Raw genomic sequence first — 21,848 nt, forward strand, 5'->3', positions numbered from 1 at the left:
ATAGAAACACTAGATATTTCTAAAGGGGGAGGTTTGAGAACTTATTTAAGATATCAATATTAAAAGCTTTAAAATCTTAGTGCTGCTATTCTTAAGAAATAATACCCAATATCCAAGAAAATAATACTTTGCTATGATGTTGTTAACAAAGGTTTTGACAGACCTAATAAATAAAATCATATTAAACCCATACATAAAAATTCTGCTTCTATCAAGTGGTCTAGTAATACACACTCATTTTTTTCATTTTATAAATATTTAAATACTGACTAAATACAAGCATCTCCTATGTGCTCAGCAGAGTATACGAGCAGAGCACATGGTGAACAAAAACAGAAAACAGACTCACCTTGATTATTTCCACCAACTGATCCACACCACTGTCTCCTGGAAATATTGGCTGTCCTAGCAACAGCTCAGCCAACACACAGCCTGCAGACCATACATCTGAAGAGAAAAGAAGATAAGAGCTTATTAATATCACACTTTGTAGCTTATGTTGTGTTAAAAACTGATACATTTTCTAATTTTACTTTGATCAGAATAAATACCATAAGGAAAAGATTGTATAATCCAAAACAGAGGGGAAAAGTCATCAAATAATCCTTAATAGATTTAAAAACTGTTAAACTTACTAAACAGGAAACAGGGCAATAAGAATATTCTAATAAAGGGTAATATCTTTATTATATGTAATATCTGCATTAATTATCCAGTATGAGATGTTCAAGTCTTCAACAACCATGACAGAGATTATAGTAGGAAAGCAGAGAGCATGATTATTTACTCATTATACTTAAAAATAAGTCAAAGTGATACAATCTCTGCACATTACCAGGTGCTTATAGAGAGTAGCAAGAAGGGTTCAATCTCCTATACACAGGAGAGTAAGCCAAATGCAAATTTCAGAAAAAGAAAATTTTAATATTTTAAATGGCTAACTATTGTCTTGTAATATAACTGACAGAAAATGTGCTTAAATATATATTTTAAAATGCAAAGGCAGAAGAATACATTGTATTTTACAAATTATAAAATATAATTCACTTTTGAGTCAAACAAGAAACCTCAATTTTGACAGAAAACTTAAATTTTAATGATTTATAAATAAATTTACAAAAGGAAAAAATAAAGCATATATCCTGGCTTACCCACAACAGTCAGTCCTGGTCTAGATGACTTCCTGTGATAATAATGAAGAGCATCCCCTTTATCTCTTAAAAGTATTACCAAATGGAAAGATACATTTTATGGGCACTTTATTTAGAGCCCACTACTTAAGACTTCCTGCCAAAAAAAAAAGAAGCTAATTTTCTGGATTCCTGGGTTTTGTATGAACCAACAAACAATGGCTTTAGGGAGATGAACATAAATCGTCACTGGGCTTTCCATCTATCAGTAGGGAAGGAGAAAAATGACTAACGGCATGCGCGAAACAAATAATTTATTCAGTTTAATGCAGTAAGATGCACTATCATGAAGAACTGGAAGCTAACACAATATTGTAAATCAGCTATCCTCCAATATTAAAAAAAAAAAGGATTGGAAATCCTTGCTCCAAAAACTACTTTTTACTGGCCTAGACAAATAATGACACAAAATTCATTTAAGAAATTCAAGTTGATTTTGCCCAGCAACGCTTTTAACATCATTGTTAAAAAATATTTCTAAAATGCATTTGTATTAGTACACTTTAAAATATCTTTTTGTTTATTTACAAATCTTTCAGAGTCTTAAGAAGCAAGTTTCCTAAATCTAAACAAGGAGGCCAAATCTAGGCTTGAGAGGGTTCAACGGCCCCAGCTGCATCAGTAGACTATGGGGAATCTAGAAAGTCAGTATCTGGTTTTAGGAGATTTATTTTACTTTAGACAAGTAAATGTGAAGGAGACTGCTGGAAAGCAGGTACTCATAACATCCAAAAAACGGATTCCTAATAGAGAGAACACACTACACTGGCCCTTCTTTTCTGAGAAGATTCCTGAAGAACTGCTAAGCACATGGACATTTACAGAAGTAATAAACTCTTAAGAGGGTCAAAGGTTTATATAAACATGCCTTAATACGTCAGATGATACTTTCATGACTTTTCAGAAAGAAACAAACCACATTTATTTTAGGTGAGGCTGGCAAAACTCACCCCAGTATGAATCTCATTCCTGGTATGCAGATGATTAATTTCATATATGTGAATAAAACATAAAGCATCTAGAAAATCCAAAGACTGTCCAAAGATAAAGGGCTGAAATTTGTTCTTTGGGAAGAGTCAAGTTAATAAATACCACAAAAAGAACACCATTTTTTCTATAGTACTTTCACTAACATTTTATTTAATCCTCATGGCCCCTCAGAAAGGTAAGCAAAACTGTTACTAATCTCTTTTACAGTTTAGCTAAGTAGTAATAAATCTGGAATTCAAATCCAGGTCTACTCTAACCAAAATATCCCTTTCACTATTTCTCATTTGTTCCTGAACAGAATAGGCCATATAACATAGCCACGATGAAACTATGAGCATTATAAACAACACACACACACTCTCTCTTATACTCTCTATCCAGTGAAGTAGGACACACACATACTCACTCACTCACTCTATTATACTCTCTATCCAGTGCAGCAGGTCTCAAAGTATGATGTGCAGAGCCCTGAACCTCCTGGACCTTTTCAGAGGTACTGAGGGCAAAGTTAATTTTCATAAGAATACTCAGATGTTATATGTCTTTTTCACTATGCTGACATTTGCACTGATGGTGCAAAATAAATGGTGGGTAAAACTGCTGCCTCTTGGCACAAATCAAAATGTTCCTTGGCATTTTGCCCTTTGGCCAAAAAAAAAAAAAAGGTAGTATTAGTAATATATATTTCTATGTAGAGGTCTTTGTTCATATTAGAGAATTTTAACTTGTATAAAAGAGAAATTGTTCAAGTTCTGATTTTTCCTTGACTTTCTGTTATTGTGGGGTTTTTATTTTATTTTTTGTTTGGTCTCGTTTGTATGCTTTTGTTTTTGGACTAAGGAATTCTCTTCAAAAACAACATATAACAATAAAATAAACTACTTGCATGCCTAAGATTGTTCCTTTCTTTAGATTCCTATTCACATCCAACTGTTCACACTCTGTATGTTCACTCCCACTGCTGCTGCTGCTGCTGCTAGGTCGCTTCAGTCGTGTCCGACTCTGTGTGACCCCATAGATGGCAGCCCACCAGGCTCACCCGTCCCTGGGATTCTCCAGGCAAGAACACTGGAGAGGGTTGCCATTTCCTTCTCCAATGCATGAAGGTGAAAAGAGAAAGTGAAGTCGTTCAGTCATGTCTGACTCTTAACAACCCCATGGACTGCAGCCCACCAGGCTCCTCCGCCCATGGGATTTTCCAGGCAAGAGTACTGGAGTGGGGTGCCATTGCCTTCTCTGACTAGTGGGCTGAAATGAAGTAGAAGAGGTGGTCAACAAAGAATGAAGCCAACTGTCTCTATTCAATGCCTTCCATCCTTAAAGATCTTTTGTGACAACTGCTACAGAATCTGAATTTATTCAAATTACTAATGAAAAAATTAGTAAATTTTTTAAAGCTGACTAAAAATTAAATAATCAGTTGAGTCAGCACAGTATGAGTGTCAGTAATATTGTAATCCTATCACTTTAATCATAAACTTAATGGATGAAAATTGTCCAACTGGAGATCAAGCTCAGAGAGAACTATTTCAGGGGAATTTTTTAAGTGAAGAAAAGGTATACTTAGAATTTATTTAAAATTTTAAGTTTAAAATAACTGTAATCTTAAAGAAATCATACAATCACAGAGGAGTAGCTTTATTATTCTCTCATAATCCAAGAAACCTAAAAGTAGAATAGTAAATATATTTTAAATTCTATACATTTTTATATACAAATCTTCAAGAAGAAACATATTTCAGGGCATATTTATATCTTTATATTTAAGTATAGATTAGTACTACTAAATTACTAAAAACAAGATATAATGCATAATCACAAGCTATTATATTCAGATACAGTACTTACCTATACTAGAGGTATAATCAGTGGCTCCAAAGATCAACTCTGGTGCCCTATAGTACCGAGAACAGATATACGAAACATTGGGTTCTCCACGGACCAGCTGCTTTGCACTAATAAAAAAAAAATCAAAAGCAGAAATTCTTTAATTAAATCTAAACCATAAAAGAACCTTAACTGCTATCATTTGCAATATAATATTTAATCTAAGAGTCCCATAATTCCAATCATGCAATATATAAAAAAAGAAAATATGAGCCATAACTCTAACAAAAGAAACATAATTTTAACATATCACTCTGAAAAAAGAATAGTAACTTTTAAAGAATGCATTTGTCAACTGTCACCTGAAGAAAGAGTTTTAAAAAAATAAAAAAATGATAAATGTTGAATTTCTTCTGCTATTTTCCCCTGAATTTCACTCTAAAATACAAAGAAGGGCAGAAATATAACAGGTAATTCCCCTTACCAAAAAGCACTATAATTGATTATAAGAATGAATATTGCTTACCCAATATGTTTTTTAAATGGGTAAGAAATTGGCCACTCTATTAAAATTTGACTTCTGATTCAGAGTGAGTATCCCATGGCTTGCAGACCCAACCTACTTTATTTTTTCCACCATTTGGTCAATTTATTAGCTGTCTTAACATCTGCTATCCAATAAAAAAGATAGGTCATTTCCTGTAGGGCAGAGATAATTCAAAGCCTATGAATTCTAATTCCACTGTTGTAAATTATTAACAAATCAAATCACATATTCTCTAATTCAACTTTCCTTTCCAAATACTTTGTGGCATGTATTTTAAATATTAAATTAAAATTAGTTTCTTTTGAAATGTCTCAAAACAACTTGAAGATACACTGAAATATACTGCTATAGAAGCTAATCATTTTGACATACAATAATAGGGAAGATAAATACAGCAAATAAATACAAACAACAAAATCAAAATAGTAAAAAATAAAGTAACAAAAAAAATTTTTTTTTTAAATCTTTTTAGGTAAAGGTACAAGAAAATCAGAGTAGAGGCAGATGAAAATAGTCACAAAGGTTTCAGTTTGGGCTTTCTTTTCTTCCATTTATTTCTGTTCACTGGTAATGCTGACCATAACCTGATCTTTCTTCATCACAAGTTTTGAAGGTGGGGGACAGTTTATCCACATACAGCAAACATTTCATAAATTATTAAATACTAATCCCTGTTTTAGGCTGTATGAAAATTAAGATACTTTCACAGCATAACTGACAAAAGTTTCTACCTTATAAAGGATTTATTAAATTAACAAGACAGATTCCAATTACATTGTCGGAAAATTCACTATAAGATAAAGGTAGTATTAGAAATACCACAGCCTACAGATTTTTTTCACTACTTGATGAAGCTGCCTTCAAAGTGTATCCCAAACTCTACTTGCTCAAATCAGACGTTAAAAACAAAACAGTAGCTCTGTTATCAGAGCCACTAAAAGTGAACTATTCTTATCATTACCACAGAAGTGAAATCCCTATCCCAAACATATTAAAACAAAGTGATTTCTATGTCCCAAAAAAACTCCCATAGAAACAGTGTTCTAAAACTATGGTGAGAACAGAAACTCCACTAACTTGGTATCTCAGAAGTATTTTTACAGTCCACACCAGTCAGTCACTCTCAAGCAGGGGAAAGACATAATAATAAAATTCATCTGATTTGGGCATTTTATCTTACAGATGCTTGTTCAAGCACCAAATAAGAGTTTTTGATTTAAAATCCTTTACCCACTTCTTACAGTCGAAGGAACAGTTAAGAGCCCTGCAAAATGAGTTGAATCCTGTGACAGAGGTCTGAAATTAGAAAACTGTAAAAAGCAGATGATCTAAAAGGACATTTTTGTGAGACTAAGAATTAACGCATGAGAAAACAGATATGCATTTTTTTTTAAAGACTTTTCCCCAAGAGACAACCTGTGGAAAATATATACAATATTAAAACCAAAATTTAATCTGTGGGTTGATATAAAAAGCATTACAAAGAAGAAGAATACCAATATTAGCAGGTGTGGGTCAATATCTATAAGCAGCTGAGATGGAAAGCAAGAATTTGTGAGGATGAAAAAAACTGGTGAGAATTCAAGACATATGATGTCTGGGGATTACAAGAAGAGAGAGTACTAAAGGTAATAACACTAGAAAGGAAGTGAAAGTTTAACTGCCTGAGTTACATGTGGATACAGGCTTGATTTCATCTTGAAAAGTCAGATCAGAGAGGCACAAAATGCTCAATACTATAAAGATGAAAAAGATTAATTCTTATTACACTATATATTTTACCAAGCAATGCATTTAAGAAGACAGAAAGAAAACTGTAACCTGCAATAAAAAAGAGAGAAATAAACTAAATTGTAGAGGAAAAGGAAGAAAACACAGCTACTAATTAAGCCTTTTACCTAATCTCTAAATTGAGGTTAACTCTTTCACTTTTCACTTTCACGCACTGGAGAAGGAAATGGCAACCCACTCCAGCGTTCTTGCCTGGAGAATCCCAGGGACGGCGGAGCCTGGTGGGCTGCCGTCTATGGGGTCGCATAGAGTCGGACACGACCGAAGCGACTTAGCAGCAGCAGCAATACACAGTTAACATAATACATACTACTACTAAGTCACTTTAGTGACTTAATAATACATAATACATAATCAGATCAGATCAGATCAGTCGCTCAGTTGTGTCCGACTCTTTGCGACCCCATGTCACAGCATGCCAGGCCTCCCTGTCCATCACCAACTCCCGGAGTTCACTCAGACTCACTTCCATTGAGTCAGTGATGCCATCCAGCCATCTCATCCTCTGTCACCCCTTCTCCCCCTGCCCCCAATCCCTCCCAGCAACAGAGTCTTTTCCAATGAGTCAACTCTTTGCATGAGGTGGCCAAAGTACTGGAGTTTCAGCTTTAGCATCAATCCTTCCAAAGAAATCCCAGGGCTGATCTCCTTTAGAATGGACTGGTTGAATCTCCTTACAGTCCAAGGGACTCTCAAGAGTCTTATCCTACACCACACTTCAAAAGCATCAATTCTTCGGCGCTCAGCCTTCTTCACAGTCCAACTCTCACATCCATACAAGACCACTGGAAAAACCATAGCCTTGGCTAGATGAACCTTTGTTGGCAAAGTAATGTCTCTGCTTTTCAATATGCTATCTAGGTTGGTCATAACTTTCCTTCCAAGGAGTGTCTTTTAATTTCATGGCTGCAGTCACCATCTGTAGTGATTTGGGAGCCCCCAAAAATAAAGTCTGACACTGTTTCCCCATCTATTTCCCATGAAGTGGTGGGACCGGATGCCATGATCTTCGTTTTCTGAATGTTGAGCTTTAAGCCAACTTGTTCACTCTCCACTTTCACTTTCATCAAGAGGCTTTTGAGTTCCTCTTCACTTTCTGCCATAAGGGTGGTGTCATCTGCATATCTGAGGTTATTGATATTTCTCCCGGCAATCTTGATTCCAGCTTGTGTTTCTTCCAGTCCAGCGTTTCTCATGATGTACTCTGCATATAAGTTAAATAAACAGGGTGACAATATACAGCCTTGACGAACTCCTTTTCCTATTTGGAACCAGTCTGTTGTTCCATGTCCAGTTCTAACTGTTGCTTCCTGACAGGCATATAGGTTTCTCAAGACGCAGGTCAGGTGGTCTGGTATTCCCATCTCTTTCAGAATTTTCCACAGTTTATTGTGATCCACACAGTCAAAGGCTTTGGCATAGTCAATAAAGCAGAAATAGATGTTTTTCTGGAACTCTCTTGCTTTTTCAATGATCCAGTGGATGTTGGAAATTTGATCTCTGGTTCCTCTGCCTTTTCTAAAACCAGCTTGAACATCAGGAAGTTCATGGTTCACATATTGCTGAAGCCTGGCTTGGAGAATTTTGAGCATTACTTTACTAGCGTGTGAGATGAGTGCAATTGTGCGGTAGTTTGAGCATTCTTTGCCATTGCCTTTCTTTGGGATTGGAATGAAAACTGACCTTTTCCAGTCCTGTGGCCTGAATTTTCCAAATTTGCTGGCATATTGAGTGCAGCACTTTCACAGCATCATCTTTCATAATACATAGTACATAATACATAATACATAGTAATACATAATATATAGTAAGGTATAATAATATTTTTTTTTAAATTAGTTCCTACTGAAAAAGGAATATATACACATAATAAATGGGAACAATTTCTAGGAGTTAAATTGCTGGGTGAAAGACGATCAGATCAGATCAGTCGCTCAGTTGTGTCCGACTCTTTGCGACCCCATGAATCGAAGCACACCAGGTCTCCCTGTCTATCACCAACTCCCGGAGTTCACTCAGACTCATGTCCATCAAGTCAGTGATGCCATCCAGCCTCATCCTCTGTTGTCCCCTTCTCCTCTTGCCCCCAATCCCTCCCAGCATCAGAGTCTTTTCCAATGATTTACACTTATAATTCTGAGAGAATTTACCAAAAATTATCCCCACCAGAAACTGTACTAGTTGATACTCCCTAAATAAGTATAAGAAAAGGTAACTGAAAGAACAGATAGGGTAGAAGGGTGGGGTTGAAGATTAGAGAAGGAAGGAAAAGAGAGCTAGTTTACCTTCCAAAGTCACAGAGTTTCAAGACAGCTGTATCAGGATCCAACAAGAGGTTCTGTGGTTTAATATCCCGATGGCAGATTCCAAAGGAATGGATATAGGCTAAACTTCGGAACAGCTGATACATATACAACTGGAATAAAGAGTAAACATTAAATGAATATTTACTTTCTATCCCGAACAACTCAGAATCCTTAAGCAGGAAACAAAGTAACAGATTTCCAGAAAAGAACAAGTGAAATGCTGGGGATTGTTAGCACTCAATCTTTCTTTAACAAGCTTCATGGCATTTCTTTATCAACTAGCTAATTATAGTTTAGTTAACCAAAGTTATATTTGTAACATGTATATAAAACATCTTCTAACAACTTAAAAAAGGAAATTTTACAATTTGCTTTTATAATTTTTTATTTTACTAACCACAAGACTGTTTTTTTCCCCTAAGCACAAATTTAAAAACTCAGAGGGATATTCCAAATCTTATGACTAAGTAACAATTAGACCATAAGCCAGTCTTCTGTTTTGTTTTTTTCCAATTCATCATCCTTTGTCAGGCCCAGAGGTTATTGATACAGAGGTCTGGGAAAATTCACATGTGAACTGAGAAAATCTATAATCAATGATCTATTCAAGACATCAGTAAATCTATTAATAGCACCACCACTCTTCTGTTAACATCCTTCAGAATTAAGTAGACTTCAAAATGCCGTTTAAAAGCATATCCGAGATGACAATTGACATCAGTCAAAAAAAAAATATATCAATTTTATTACAAAACAAGATACAGTGAAAAACTGGGTCTGTGTGAAAGAAAGAATTAGACTCTTGACTGGTGAAAAGGGGGTCTTTGTGTAAAGAACTTGAGTGTATCTTAAACTTTCTATTTGTTTCAAGGTCAGTGTTTTGATTCACTTATAAATTTTTCTGACTACTCACCTTCTGACTTGTAACCCAAACTTATATACCATAAAAAGAACTTTTGACATGATTCAAATCAAAGATATCAGTGTCTTGGTGAAAAATAACAAAAAGACAGTTAAAGGTAAGATAAAGCATTGACATAAGGTATCACCTATAAATGAAGTGTTTTGACTCCTACAAAAATATATCTCATCAACAATTTACATGAAATACTTAAGACAGAGGAACATACTAACAATACTATAGTAATCTCATCAGCAAAATCCATTTTATTACTATAAAGCTTAAAATTGTTACTATTAAGTGAATGTTTTGATACTCAAAACATTTACAGTCAATGCCATTTTATTTTCTAGAGTTATTTGTATAAAAGGTAAAATGCAAAAAATTGTACTTAAGATATGTGAACTTTTAAACTTAGTGAAAGTCACTCAGTCGTGTCCGACTCTTTACGAAAATGGACTATACAGTCCACGGAATTCTCCAGGCCAGAATACTGGAGTGGGTAGGCTTTCCCTCCCTCCAGGGTTTAAACTTAAACTCCTAGTTAATTTTCACAATGTCATAGTTAAACAAATAACATTTTTCTAATAATCTACTACAACTTCATAATTCAGTTCAGTTCAGTTGCTCAGTTGTGTCCAACTCTTTGCAACCCCATGAACTGCAGCACGTGAGGCCTCCCTGTCCATCACCACTCCTGGAGTTTACTCAAACTCATGTCCGTTGAGTCGGTGATGCCATCCAACCATTTCATCCTCTGTTGTCCCCTTCTCCTCCTGCCTTCAATCTTCCCCAGCATCAGGGTCTTTTCCAATGAGTCGGCTCTTTGGATCAGGTGGCCAAAGTACTGGAGTTTTAGCTTCAACATCAGTCCTTCCAATGAATATTCAGGACTGATTTCCTTTAGGATGGACTGGTTTGATCTCCTTGCAGTCCAAGGGACTCTCAAGAGTCTTCTCCAACACCACAGTTCAAAAGTATCAATTATTCAGTGCTCAGCTTTCTTTATAGTTCAACTCTCATATCCATACATGACTACTGGAAAAACCATAGCCTTGACTAGACAGACCTTTGTTGGCAAAGTAATGGCTCTGCTTTTTTTTTTTTTTTAATTTAAATTTTATTTTATTTTTAAACTTTACAATACTGTATTAGTTTTGCCAAATATCAAAATGAATCTGCCACAGGGATACCTGTGTTCCCCATCCTGAACCCTCCTCTCTCCTCCCTCCCCATACCCTCCCTCATGGCTCTGCTTTTAATATGCTGTCTAGGTTGGTTATTACTTTTCTCCCAAGGAGTAAGCATCTTTTAATTTCATTGCTGCAGTCACCATCTGCAGTGATTTTAGAGCCCCAAAAATAAAGTCTGTCACTGTTTCCACTGTGTCCCCATCTATTTGCCATGAAGTGATGGGACCGGATGCCATGATCTTAGTTTTCTGAATGTTGACTTCTCAGCCAACTTTTTCACTCTCTTCTTTCACTTTCATCAAGAGGCTCTTTAGTTCTTCTTCACTTTCTGCCATAAATGTGGTGTCATCTGCATATCTGAGGATATTGATATTTCTCCCTACAATCTTGATTCCAGCTTGTACTTCATCCAGCCCAGCATTTTTCATTATCTATTTGGCATATAAGTTATATATATATTGATGTTTCTCCCGGCAACAACTTCATAATTATGCTGGATCAATTACCGGCCACTCTAACATGGGTTGTAGGCTTCCCAGGTGGCTCAGTGGTAAAAGAATCCACCTGCCAATGCAGGAGAGCCCGGAGACATAGGTTTGATCCCTGGGATGGAAGTTCCCTTAGAGGAGGAAATGGCAACCCACTCCACTATTCTTGCCTGAAAAATTCCATGGACAGAGCAGCCTGTCAGGCTACAGTCCATGGGATCACAAAGAGTTGGACATGACTAACCATAAGCACTATTAACATGAGTTACAGCAAATAAACAAGATTAATATTGGTATCAGGTCCCCCAAATTAAATAACACCTCAACACAGTCTATGCATATTTAAAATCACCAAAAGTTTAAACTTCAGCTAAAGACATACTATATCTATAAATGGCGGTAAAACATTGAATTTATTAATATTTATAACCATATTTTTATAATTTTATATGATATGCTTGCTCTGCACAATAAGGGATTTAAGAAATTAAATAAAAAGGTGCTATGGGTACCAAAATTAAAATCCATGATTATTTGTGAAAAAATTTGTCAGAAAGATGAAAAGTATTTTTAGTACCTGGGTCATGAAAGTTTAAAAGGTGAAGGCTTCACACTTAAAACTGTACACAATTATAATGAAATTCCAGAAACACCTACTATGCAGCTTTCCCTCAGTATGATGCAATAATATAGTTGAAACACACCCAGCACTCTCCTCTGCTCATAATAAATACCTCTAAAATGGGAAACTGCTCTGTTTTTACATACCTTGACATAGATCACAGGGAGCGTCTGTTTGGCTCGACTATAGTGTCTGGCGACTCTGTAGACTGTTTCCGGAACGTAGTCCAGCACCAGATTAAGATAGACCTCATCTTTCTGAAAGTTTATTAAAAACAAACCAAAAAAAACAAAATTAGGAACTAGTCTTTAAATATTCAAATTAGAGTAAATTCTCTATACATTCACTTATTTGGATTTTTAAAGCAAAGATTTATGTGTTCAATTTTAATTATAAAAAATAAATTCAGAATATAACCATAAGAGCAAAAACAAATCTACCACATTTTTTTAAACTAACAATTCCATGGCAAAAACACAGTCATTTCAATACTGGTAAGATTTAAAATCACATTTAAACTATTATTTTGGTTAAACGATTTTAGAGGGTATCATCTGTCATAAAATTTAGTATTTTCTAGTTTGAGAATCACGGCCCTCACTTCATCCTATCGGGAAAGGTGTCATGGTAGGAGAATAAGCACTGAACTGGGATCTAAGAGATGTGCATTGCTACCCTCGCTCTGCTAACTGATGTATGCAAGTCATTTAATCTGTATATGCTTCCATTTCTTCAACTATAACATGAAAAGCGGGGCTTCAAAATTTCTTTAACCTTACAAAAAGATTTTATAGTTATTTGTAGCCTATAATTAGTAAAATAACCACATGTCTTCTACAATTAACTGAACAAAAACAAAGGAATAACTTATAAGGTACTGAGTTATCATACTCACAAGAATACTACAAGTCTTACGTTTAAATATCCATTCACAGCAGCACAAAGACACCAATCCAAGTTCAGTGGAAACAAAGAAGGGAATTCCAACTAAGTACCAAGGAGGAAAGAAGAACAGAGTGCTACCTTCACCATGTTCATGTGAATATCAGATAAGCAAACTGAAGTTAAGTGAAGTGAAGTGGCTCAGTTGTGTCCGACTCTTTGCGACCCCATGGACTGTAGCCTATCAGTCTCCTCCGTCAATGGGATTTTCCAGGCAAGAGTGCTGGAGTGGATTGCCATATCCTTCTCCAAGGAAGGAAGAACACAAAGCTGAGAATCCCTGTGTTCAAGTCTAGAACTGGTTACCGAGTGGGAATATCTGCAAGCAAAATTTCCCAATCTTCCCAGTTTGAAGTCATCTTATCTAACAAACTAAAGTGGAGAATTTCAATTTTCAGCATTTATTATGTCAGCAGTCACTGCAGAGGAAGTAAGAAAGTAAGGGTGCAGGTAAAAGAAATATCATCTAAATTCAGTATGAAAGGGCATTTCAGTTCAGTTCAGTCGCTCAGTCATGTCTGACTCTCTGCGACCCCATGAACCGCAAGCACGCCAGGCCTCCTTGTCCATCACCAACTCCTGGAGTTCACCAAACCCATGTCCATCAAGTCGGTGATGCCATCCAACCATCTCATCCTCCACTGTCCCCTTCTCCTCCTGCCCTAAATCTTTCCCAGTATCAGGGTCCTTTCCAATGAGTCAGTTCTTCGCATCAGGTGGCCAAAGTACTGGAGTTTCAACTTCAACATCAGTCCTTCCAATGAACACCCAGGACTGATCTCCTTTAGGATGGACTGGTTGGATCTCCTTGCAGTCCAAGGGACTCTTCAAGAGTCTTCTCCAACACCACAGTCCAAATGCATCAATTCTTCGGCGCTTAGCTTTCTTGATAGTCCAACTCTCACATCCATACATTACCACTGGAAAAACCATACCCTTGACTAAACGGCCCTTTGCTGGCAAAGTAACGTCTCTGCTTTTTAATATGCTCTTTAGGTTGGTCGTAACTTTCCTTCCAAGGAGTTCAGTTCAGTTCAGTCATGTCCAACTCTTTGCCACCCCATGAATCGCAGCACACCAGGCCTCCCTGTCCATCACCAACTCCTGGAGTTCACTCAAACTCATGTCCATCGAGCCAGTGATGCCATCCAGCCATCTGATCCTCTGTTCTCCCCTTTTCCTCCTGCCCCCAATCCCTCCCAGTATCAGGGTCTTTTCCAATGAGTCAACTCTTCGCATGAGGTGGCCAAAGTATTGGAGTTTCAGCTTTAGCATCAGTCCTTCCAAAGAACACCCAGGGCTGATCTCCTTCAGAATGGACTGGTTGGATCTCCTTGCACTCCAAGGGACTCTCAAGAGTTTTCTCCAATACCACAGTTCAAAAGCATCAATTCTTCGGCCCTCAGCTTTCTTCACAGTCCAACTCTCACATCCATACATGACCACAGGAAAAACCATAGCCTTGACCAGACGCACCTTTGATGGCAAAGTAATGTCTCTGCTTTTTAATATGCTATCTAGGTTGGTCATAACTTTCCTTCCAAGGAGTAAGCGTCTTTTAATTTCATGGCTGCAATCACCATCAGCAGTGATTCTGGAGCCCCCAAAAATAAAGTCTGACACTGTTTCCACTGTTTCCCCATCTATTTCCCATGAAGTGATGGGACCAGATGCCATGATCTTCGTTTTCTGAATGTTGAGCCTTAAGACAACTTTTTCACTCTCCACTTTAACTTCATCAAGAGGCTCTTTAGTTCCTCTTCACTTTCTGCCATAAGGGTGGTGTTATCTGCATATCTGAGGCTATTGATATTTCTCCCAGCAATCTTGATTCCAGCTTGTGCTTCTTCCAGCCCAGCATTTCTCATGATGTATTCTGCATAGAAGGTAAATAAGCAGGGTGACAATATACAGCCTTGATATACTCCTTTTCCTCTTTGGAACCAGTCTGTTCCATGTTCAGTTCTAACTGTTGCTTCCTGATCTGCATATAGGTTTCTCAAGAGGCAAGTCAGGTGGTCTGGTATTCCCATCTCTTTCAGAATTTTCCACAGTTTATTGTGATCCACACAGTCAAAGGCTTTGGCATAGTCAATAAGCGTCTTTTAATTTCATGGCTGCAATCACCATCTGCAGTGATTTTGGAGCCCAGAAAAATAAAGTCAGCCACTGTTTCCCCATCTATTTGCCATGAAGTGATGGGACCGGATGCCATGATCTTAGTTTTCTGAATGTTGAGCTTTAAGCCAACTTTTTTGCTCTCCTCTTTCACTTTCATTAAGAGGCTCTTTAGTTCTTCACTTTCTGCCATAATGGTGGTGTCATCAAGACAGAAAACTACATTCAAGATATGGGCATCAAAGAACACAGCAGATGTCAGGAAAACAGTTCATTAAGATAGCATGCCATTGACGCTACTACTACCTTTACATTTTCCCCAGTCTTTCATCATCTCCTCTCCTTCCTCCACACTTAGCTTAAATTCCATGGTCCAGCATTACCCTCACTTTCTAACGAGGGACTTGGTAAACAACAGCAAAGCCCTGCTCCCTGTTTTTATAACTCTTTTTTCATCCTTACCCTCAGTTTATGACCTTGCTTGCACCACTACATGATACATGTACCCATTTTCCAGCTTCTGTCCCTATATACTTTTCCTTCACTACTCTAACTAGAGATACGCTGACCAAGCCCCTTTCTAAGCCAAACTCTGCTGCATGTAAACAAACTACTCTGTTCTTCCTATTCATAGTCATGGCTCTAGTAACTTTTTTTCTGTCGATTATTCTCTTTTTCTAAGAGCATTACATGCTATTATTTCTCCTATCAATTAAAAAAAAAAAACTCTCTCTCTAATCACACTGATCTCCACCATCCTATTTTCTGGCATCTTTAACAGCAAAATTCTTCAGAAAAGGGGTCTAAATTGACTTTCTCCAATACCTGGTTCTTCTCCTTCTCTCTAAAACTTACACCAATAAAATTTCACCACCACTATTCCCTCAGAATTATTCATCAAAGTCAATAATCTCCTTGTTGCTGTATTCAATGCCAATTTTCAGACATCTTTCCCCTCTCTTATACTTGACTTAGCAATGATCTGAAATAATCGATCATGTTCCCTTCTTTGAAATATTTGAATCAGTTGGATTTTAGAACACTACGCTCTTTTGGCTTTCATCCTATCTTAAGGACAGCTCTCTGGCTCTTTATTTTTTCTATGCTTTATCTCTTAATGAACAGAGGATTCTAAAGCTCAGTCCTCAGATCTCTGTTCTTTGTGTAAGCCCATTCATTCAGTCTAACAGCTCAGTATTACTAAACACTGATGACTTCCAAATTCATATGTATCCCGGACCTCTGCCTTTAAGGATATACTCTCCGGGTTAGTATATCCAATATGTACTTGACACTGTTCAGGGTAAAAACCTTAGAATCATCATTTCTTCTCCACTCTCTACTTTCTCCCAAACATATACATACATTCCCATATCAAAAGAATCTAATAGTTCTATCTGTAAAATTTATCCAGGATCCAACCACTACTTACCATCTTCACTGCTACAACCCTGGTCTGAGCTACTCTGAACTCTCACCTGGATTACTGCAATATCCTCCTAAACAGTCTCCCTGCTTCCAACTCCAGCCCTTTACAATCCAACATCAATAAAATATAAAGTAGACTGTATCTCTTCTACTCCACTTCATTAAGATTTATTCTTACAGATAAATGGTCTACAAGGTCCTACACATACACTTCCTTACTTCCCTCTGGCTCACTCCTCTCTGGAGACAAGAGCCTCCTGCTGTTTGTTGAACACATTTGGCAGGCTCTGGCATTCAGGGCCTCTGAACTGATCAATCTTTCAGTCTGGAATATTATTTTCCAGATATACACAGAGCTCACTCTATTCAACTCCTTCAAATCTTTGCTCTAGTGTGAGTTTTAGAGTGGCTTTCCCTAGTTCTCCCATTCCAAATTGTAACCCATTCCTCTACCCCTAGTTCCCATCAGCCTTCATCATTTTTCCAGGGATACCTATCACTTTCTAACCACAGAGTTTACTTTTTATTGTTGGCTTCTGCCCCATGAGGACTAAGCTCCATGAAGGAAAGCATTTTTTTTTTTGTTTTGTCCTCTGCTCTATTTTCACCTAGAATAGTGTCCAGCACACAGCAGGTATTCAAAAAATACTTGCTGAATAAATGAAGATCAGAGGGAATGGATATTACCTAAAAATTAGGATGATGGTCTGCCAAGTTTTAACTAAACAACACTATGAAAAATGGATATGGAGAAGAGGGAAATTGGGAAAATGAGAATCAAAGTAGCATAAGCAGCTGGAAATCTCCTATAAGAATCCAAGACCTGGACCAGGACATAGGCAATAAGGATTTTTAAAAAATGAGGCATGGGGCAGGTATACTGTATACCGGCTAGTTACACCAGACAGTAATAGAACCTGAGAAACAAAGAGGTTTGGATTAATTTAGCGTCTCTAAACTTGGGCTATTAGGTAGGTAATGAGACAAGGAACACAGAAAGAGCAAAAAGGTGTGAGGGGGGAAAAAGTTAGTTGAGCTTTTACTTAATGAACATGAGAACATTTTAGGTAGCTATGTTTTGTAGGTGACTGGAAATACCTAGATGGTTGGTCAAGTCAAATTCAGAAAACAAGAGTAGAGCACAGTTAGAGACTCAGGCAATAGATGAAACTATAAGAACAGAACCACTCACTTAAGAGCGGGGAAAGGAGTATAAGATCCTTGAAACTTAAGAAGCAGGAGACCTCCGGGGGACAACTCAGCAACAAGCACTAAGAGACATAAAAGAGCAAGGAAAGACTAGCACAGAAAGACCCAAAGCTGAGTTTTAATAATCCTGAGATGGGGAACAGCAAAGTGTTTCAACAGCAGGAAGGATGCAACTGAAAAGGCTTCTGAATCTGAGATAAAATGGTTCAGTGATGGTGCTGGAAAGAGCAGCTTCAGTCCACGGTGCCAGCAGCAACCAACCTGTACTGAGCTCAAGAGTGAGCAGATGATAGGTGAGAAACAGGAGGCAGTCAATCTAGTTTGTTCTTATAAAATCCCTAATGGTGAAAGTAAGGAGAGAACTGGTAACCTGAGGGGAAACAGAAGTCAAATAAAAAATCTTCATGAGCTTTTTGTTTGTACTTTTTAATGGCTAAGAGAGCCAAATTTATTTGTAAGCTGGGTGGATAAAAATAGAATAAAGTTTTAAGAAAGGAAAGGGATAACTGATGAAACAAGGTTCTAGAACATGACAAGAAGAGGAAATAAAAAACGCAGAGAAGGTATACTCTGTAGTAATTAAGAGGCAAGGTTAGCATGAGTCACACAAACTAACAGAAGTCCCAACTCTGCTACAAGTCATGTGACCACAGCAGGTTACTTTACTGCCTGAAGCCACAGTCCACTAGAGAACAGTACTGCTAATGATACATACTTTAAAAGGCTGTCATGAAATTTTAAGAGATGATCCATATACAACTCTTGAAGCATATTACCTGGCACAGAATAAAGATTTAGTTTTAACTATTATCAATTTTAAAAAGAAATAATACCACATTTTTTTCTGTACATCTAAAATAAGTGATTAGGTGTTAGGGAGAATAAGTAAAATGAATGCTATGTCTGAGGACCCCATTTCTTATAAAAGGTCATTAATACAGATATCAAAATTATTCTTTTTAAACTATTATATGATTACAGGTTTCTTGATTTTAAAAAAATCTTTTGACAAAGCTAATCACAATATATATTTATGAATGACCTGGAAATATGTATGGTAATTTAACTCATGTGCTAAATAATCATACCAAAAGTGAAGAACAAACAGACTAAAAAATGAATGCCAAGTTCAAGGAAGATTTCTAGTTGTAGGGCTATATTTATTACACTATGACTAATATGGAGGTTCAAATTATATTTGGAGCAGCAGTTTGCAGATTAATGTAAGTCTATTTTTGTACATGTTTTCCTTTATTAAGGGCTGCAAAAGCCTAAACAACAAATGCAGATGTGTGAAGCCAAAATGTATAACACAGTAAGAGGTGGTAGCTGGTAAAATAGATTAGATTAAGATATAATTAAAAGCATGTTACTTTAAAAAAAAAAGTGCCTGTCAAATAAAACACATCAGGGGATAGATCTGCCAGTCAATTTACAATTTCCTGACTTTAACAAACCACCTAATATTGCCACAAACCTAGGGAAAATGCCTTAAAATGGAAGACCAGTTAGAATTTAAAGGATGCTAGTAGTCTAGAATGCTAAGCCAAATCAACAATAAAAAATTTAAGAAAGATAAATATAAAACCCTATGATTAAAATCAAAGTATCAATTCATTACATAAAAAGACACCTAAGACTTGATAGTAATTCATCTGGAAAATAAATGACAGGTGTAACCAAATAGAGCTCAAAAGGAATCAACATTGAGATGTAGCTAATGAAAAAATTTGATGTAATATTAAGGTGATACAAAAGAAGTACTGTGTTCAGATCAACAAAGATAATTCCACTCTACTTTGCATAATTCAGGCTTTATTTGATGTATGAATGATATTCATTTTTAGGCACTATATTTTATTCATAATATTAACAAAATACCACAAAGGAAGGTTACTAAAAACAGGTCAACTGTTCTCATTTATTACACTATAAGAAATACGGAGATTCAAATTATATTTGGAGTAGTACTTTGCAGATTAATATGTCTATCTTTTTGCTCAAATAAATTCTATTTATTCACTCTATTAATTAATCAAAAGCTTGTCAGTTTTCTTTAGAACCTTAGTGGAGGTCTGTCCATTTTGTAGGTATAGTGTAACTGTCCCTTGACAGCAAAGGACAGGGAAGCTTGACGTGCTGCAGTCCATGTCATGTCCAGTCAAGAGTCATACCTGACTCTCTGCTTGAGTTGCAAAGAATCGGACATGACTGAGTGACTGAACAACAATAAACTGCTGATAGCTCCTCCTCTATGAGCTCCACTGTAAAACTGCTGCTAAGTCGCTTCAGTCGTGTCCGACTCTGCGAGACCCCACAGACAGCAGCCCACCAGGCTCCGTCATCCCTGGGATTCACCAGGCAAGAACACTGGAGTGGGTTGCCATCTCCTTCTCCAAGGTATAAAAGTGAAAGTGAAGTCGCTCAGTCGTGTCCGACTCTTAGCGACCCCATGGACGACAGCCTACCAGGCTCCTCCGCCCATGGGATTTTCTAGGCAAGAGTACTGGAGTGGGGTGCCATTGCCTTCTTAAGACATTTAGATGACAAAATTTTGATTACACTTAACAAAAACTCAGCAAAAACTAGGATAATTTCATCCACTGGAAAACAGATACAACTTACTATGATGCTCTTACCCCAAGTTTTCAACTTGAGCAAACAAAGTTGCTTGAAGATGCAGTTGTAAGTAGAACTGCATTATCATTCTAAAAATTTGATGGGATGCAAAGCAGCATGTAAGAGAACCCAGTAAAGACATCCAACAAACTCTCATGGTAACCCAGGGTTCTCCTCAGAATTGAGTTTAGGATACCTGCACTGCAGAAAAATCTTCAAAGTAGATGCCTTTTCTCTGATGAATGTGCCAGGCTGGCTAAAGATGGAAATAATACTAACAGGAAACGGTATGGACTAGAAAAAAGAGAAATATTCTTTTGCTTGGGAGACTGGGGGAGAGGGTGGGGAAGGTGATGAGCACCTAGCATACAACAATGATTAAGGCAAGCTTCACCTTTATCCTCACACCTTCAAAGAAAAGAAATACTAAAATTAGACAAAATCTTGAAAAAAATTGTACCAGAAGAAAAAAAATACATGTGTTTGCAAATACTGGAGGACAAAACATTTATACGCTATTAAGGAAAACAATGCCAATCTGACTACATAAAAATGTAAAGCTTAAAAAAAAACAGAACCAAATAAAAATATGACAATTTGGGGAAAAAACTGTTTACACATGATAAAGAGTTTACTTGTTTTTGTTTAAAATACAAATAGCTCCTGTACATCAATAAGAAAAGACTAACATTCTAATAGAAGAAAGTGGAAAGGGGCACAAATATATGGCCGTACAAATGGCAAACAAAAATGTAGAAAGATGCTCAATCTCATTCATAATTAAAATTCATAATTAAAAAAAGGCCATAACAATGAGCTACCATTTCTTACATATCAAATTGGAAAAGAAAATTAAACCTGAGAAAACTAAGTATTGGAAAGTTGTCTATCCAAAATGTACCATTATACACTTCTGGTACAATTCTTGCAATCTTTTGGGAAGTCAGTGGGTTAAAATATTCATCCCAAAGTGAAGATGAACAGACACATCCAATTTGACTCAGCAATGCCATATCTAGGAATGAAGTCTATGAAAACAATTCTGTGTCTGTGCCTGTCTGTATGTGCATGCACACACACAAAGATGACTTAAGATTTGTGAAAAGAAATTTAAAATAATCTATATGCCAGAAAGTAAAGACATGTTCAAAATCCAAAACCAAAACAAAACTGAAGCCCACAGTAATTGAATTATGACAAAGGAGAACAGACGGCTAACTGCAAAGAGCTCCCAATGACCAAAGCAGGAACATTTGATTAATAATAATAATAAAAATAGAATGTTTAAAATTATGAATGAGATTGAGCATCTTTCTACAATTTTTTTGATTTTCCTAAAACTACAAAAAAGTACTATTACATCATAACCCAATGTATAAAGTAAATATGCATGAGTCCACACTGATATAAATAAAAAACAGCTTAATAAAGAAACAGTCAGCATCCAAAAGAAATCCAAATAATTTACACAGCGACTTTACCCTTAAGGAAAATAATTCCCCTCTTCTTAGGTGTGGGCTGTGGATAGTGACTTCCTTTCAAAGGATACAGCATGGAAGAGGGGGGAGAGTAAGTTTACAGTAAAGAAAACGGAAAAATACAAGGTCAGCCAGGTGATGAAGATTAATAGCAAATCGTGTTGACAGCACATACCCTCGACGTGATGTGTTGAAAATG

The 21,848-nt window shown here is 36.7% G+C and overlaps 1 protein-coding gene across 4 annotated transcripts in view; it reads right to left on the reverse strand.

Moving 5' to 3' along the window:
* The window catches only part of GSK3B (glycogen synthase kinase 3 beta), a 219,274-nt gene that overhangs the window by 70,102 nt on the left and 127,324 nt on the right, over nucleotides 1-21,848 (reverse strand). For all 4 annotated transcript variants that reach the window (XM_070369958.1, XM_005905429.2, XM_005905430.2 and 1 more), the window contains exons 4-7: nucleotides 12,002-12,112; nucleotides 8,631-8,761; nucleotides 4,029-4,135; nucleotides 350-447 (exon numbers count right to left, since the gene is read on the reverse strand). In XM_070369958.1, the coding sequence (XP_070226059.1) occupies nucleotides 350-447; nucleotides 4,029-4,135; nucleotides 8,631-8,761; nucleotides 12,002-12,112 (447 nt within the window). The remainder of the gene's footprint in view (nucleotides 1-349; nucleotides 448-4,028; nucleotides 4,136-8,630; nucleotides 8,762-12,001; nucleotides 12,113-21,848) is intronic.

Source organism: Bos mutus, chromosome 1 (genome assembly GCF_027580195.1).
Source record: "Bos mutus isolate GX-2022 chromosome 1, NWIPB_WYAK_1.1, whole genome shotgun sequence".
Taxonomy (NCBI): Eukaryota; Metazoa; Chordata; class Mammalia; order Artiodactyla; family Bovidae; genus Bos; species Bos mutus.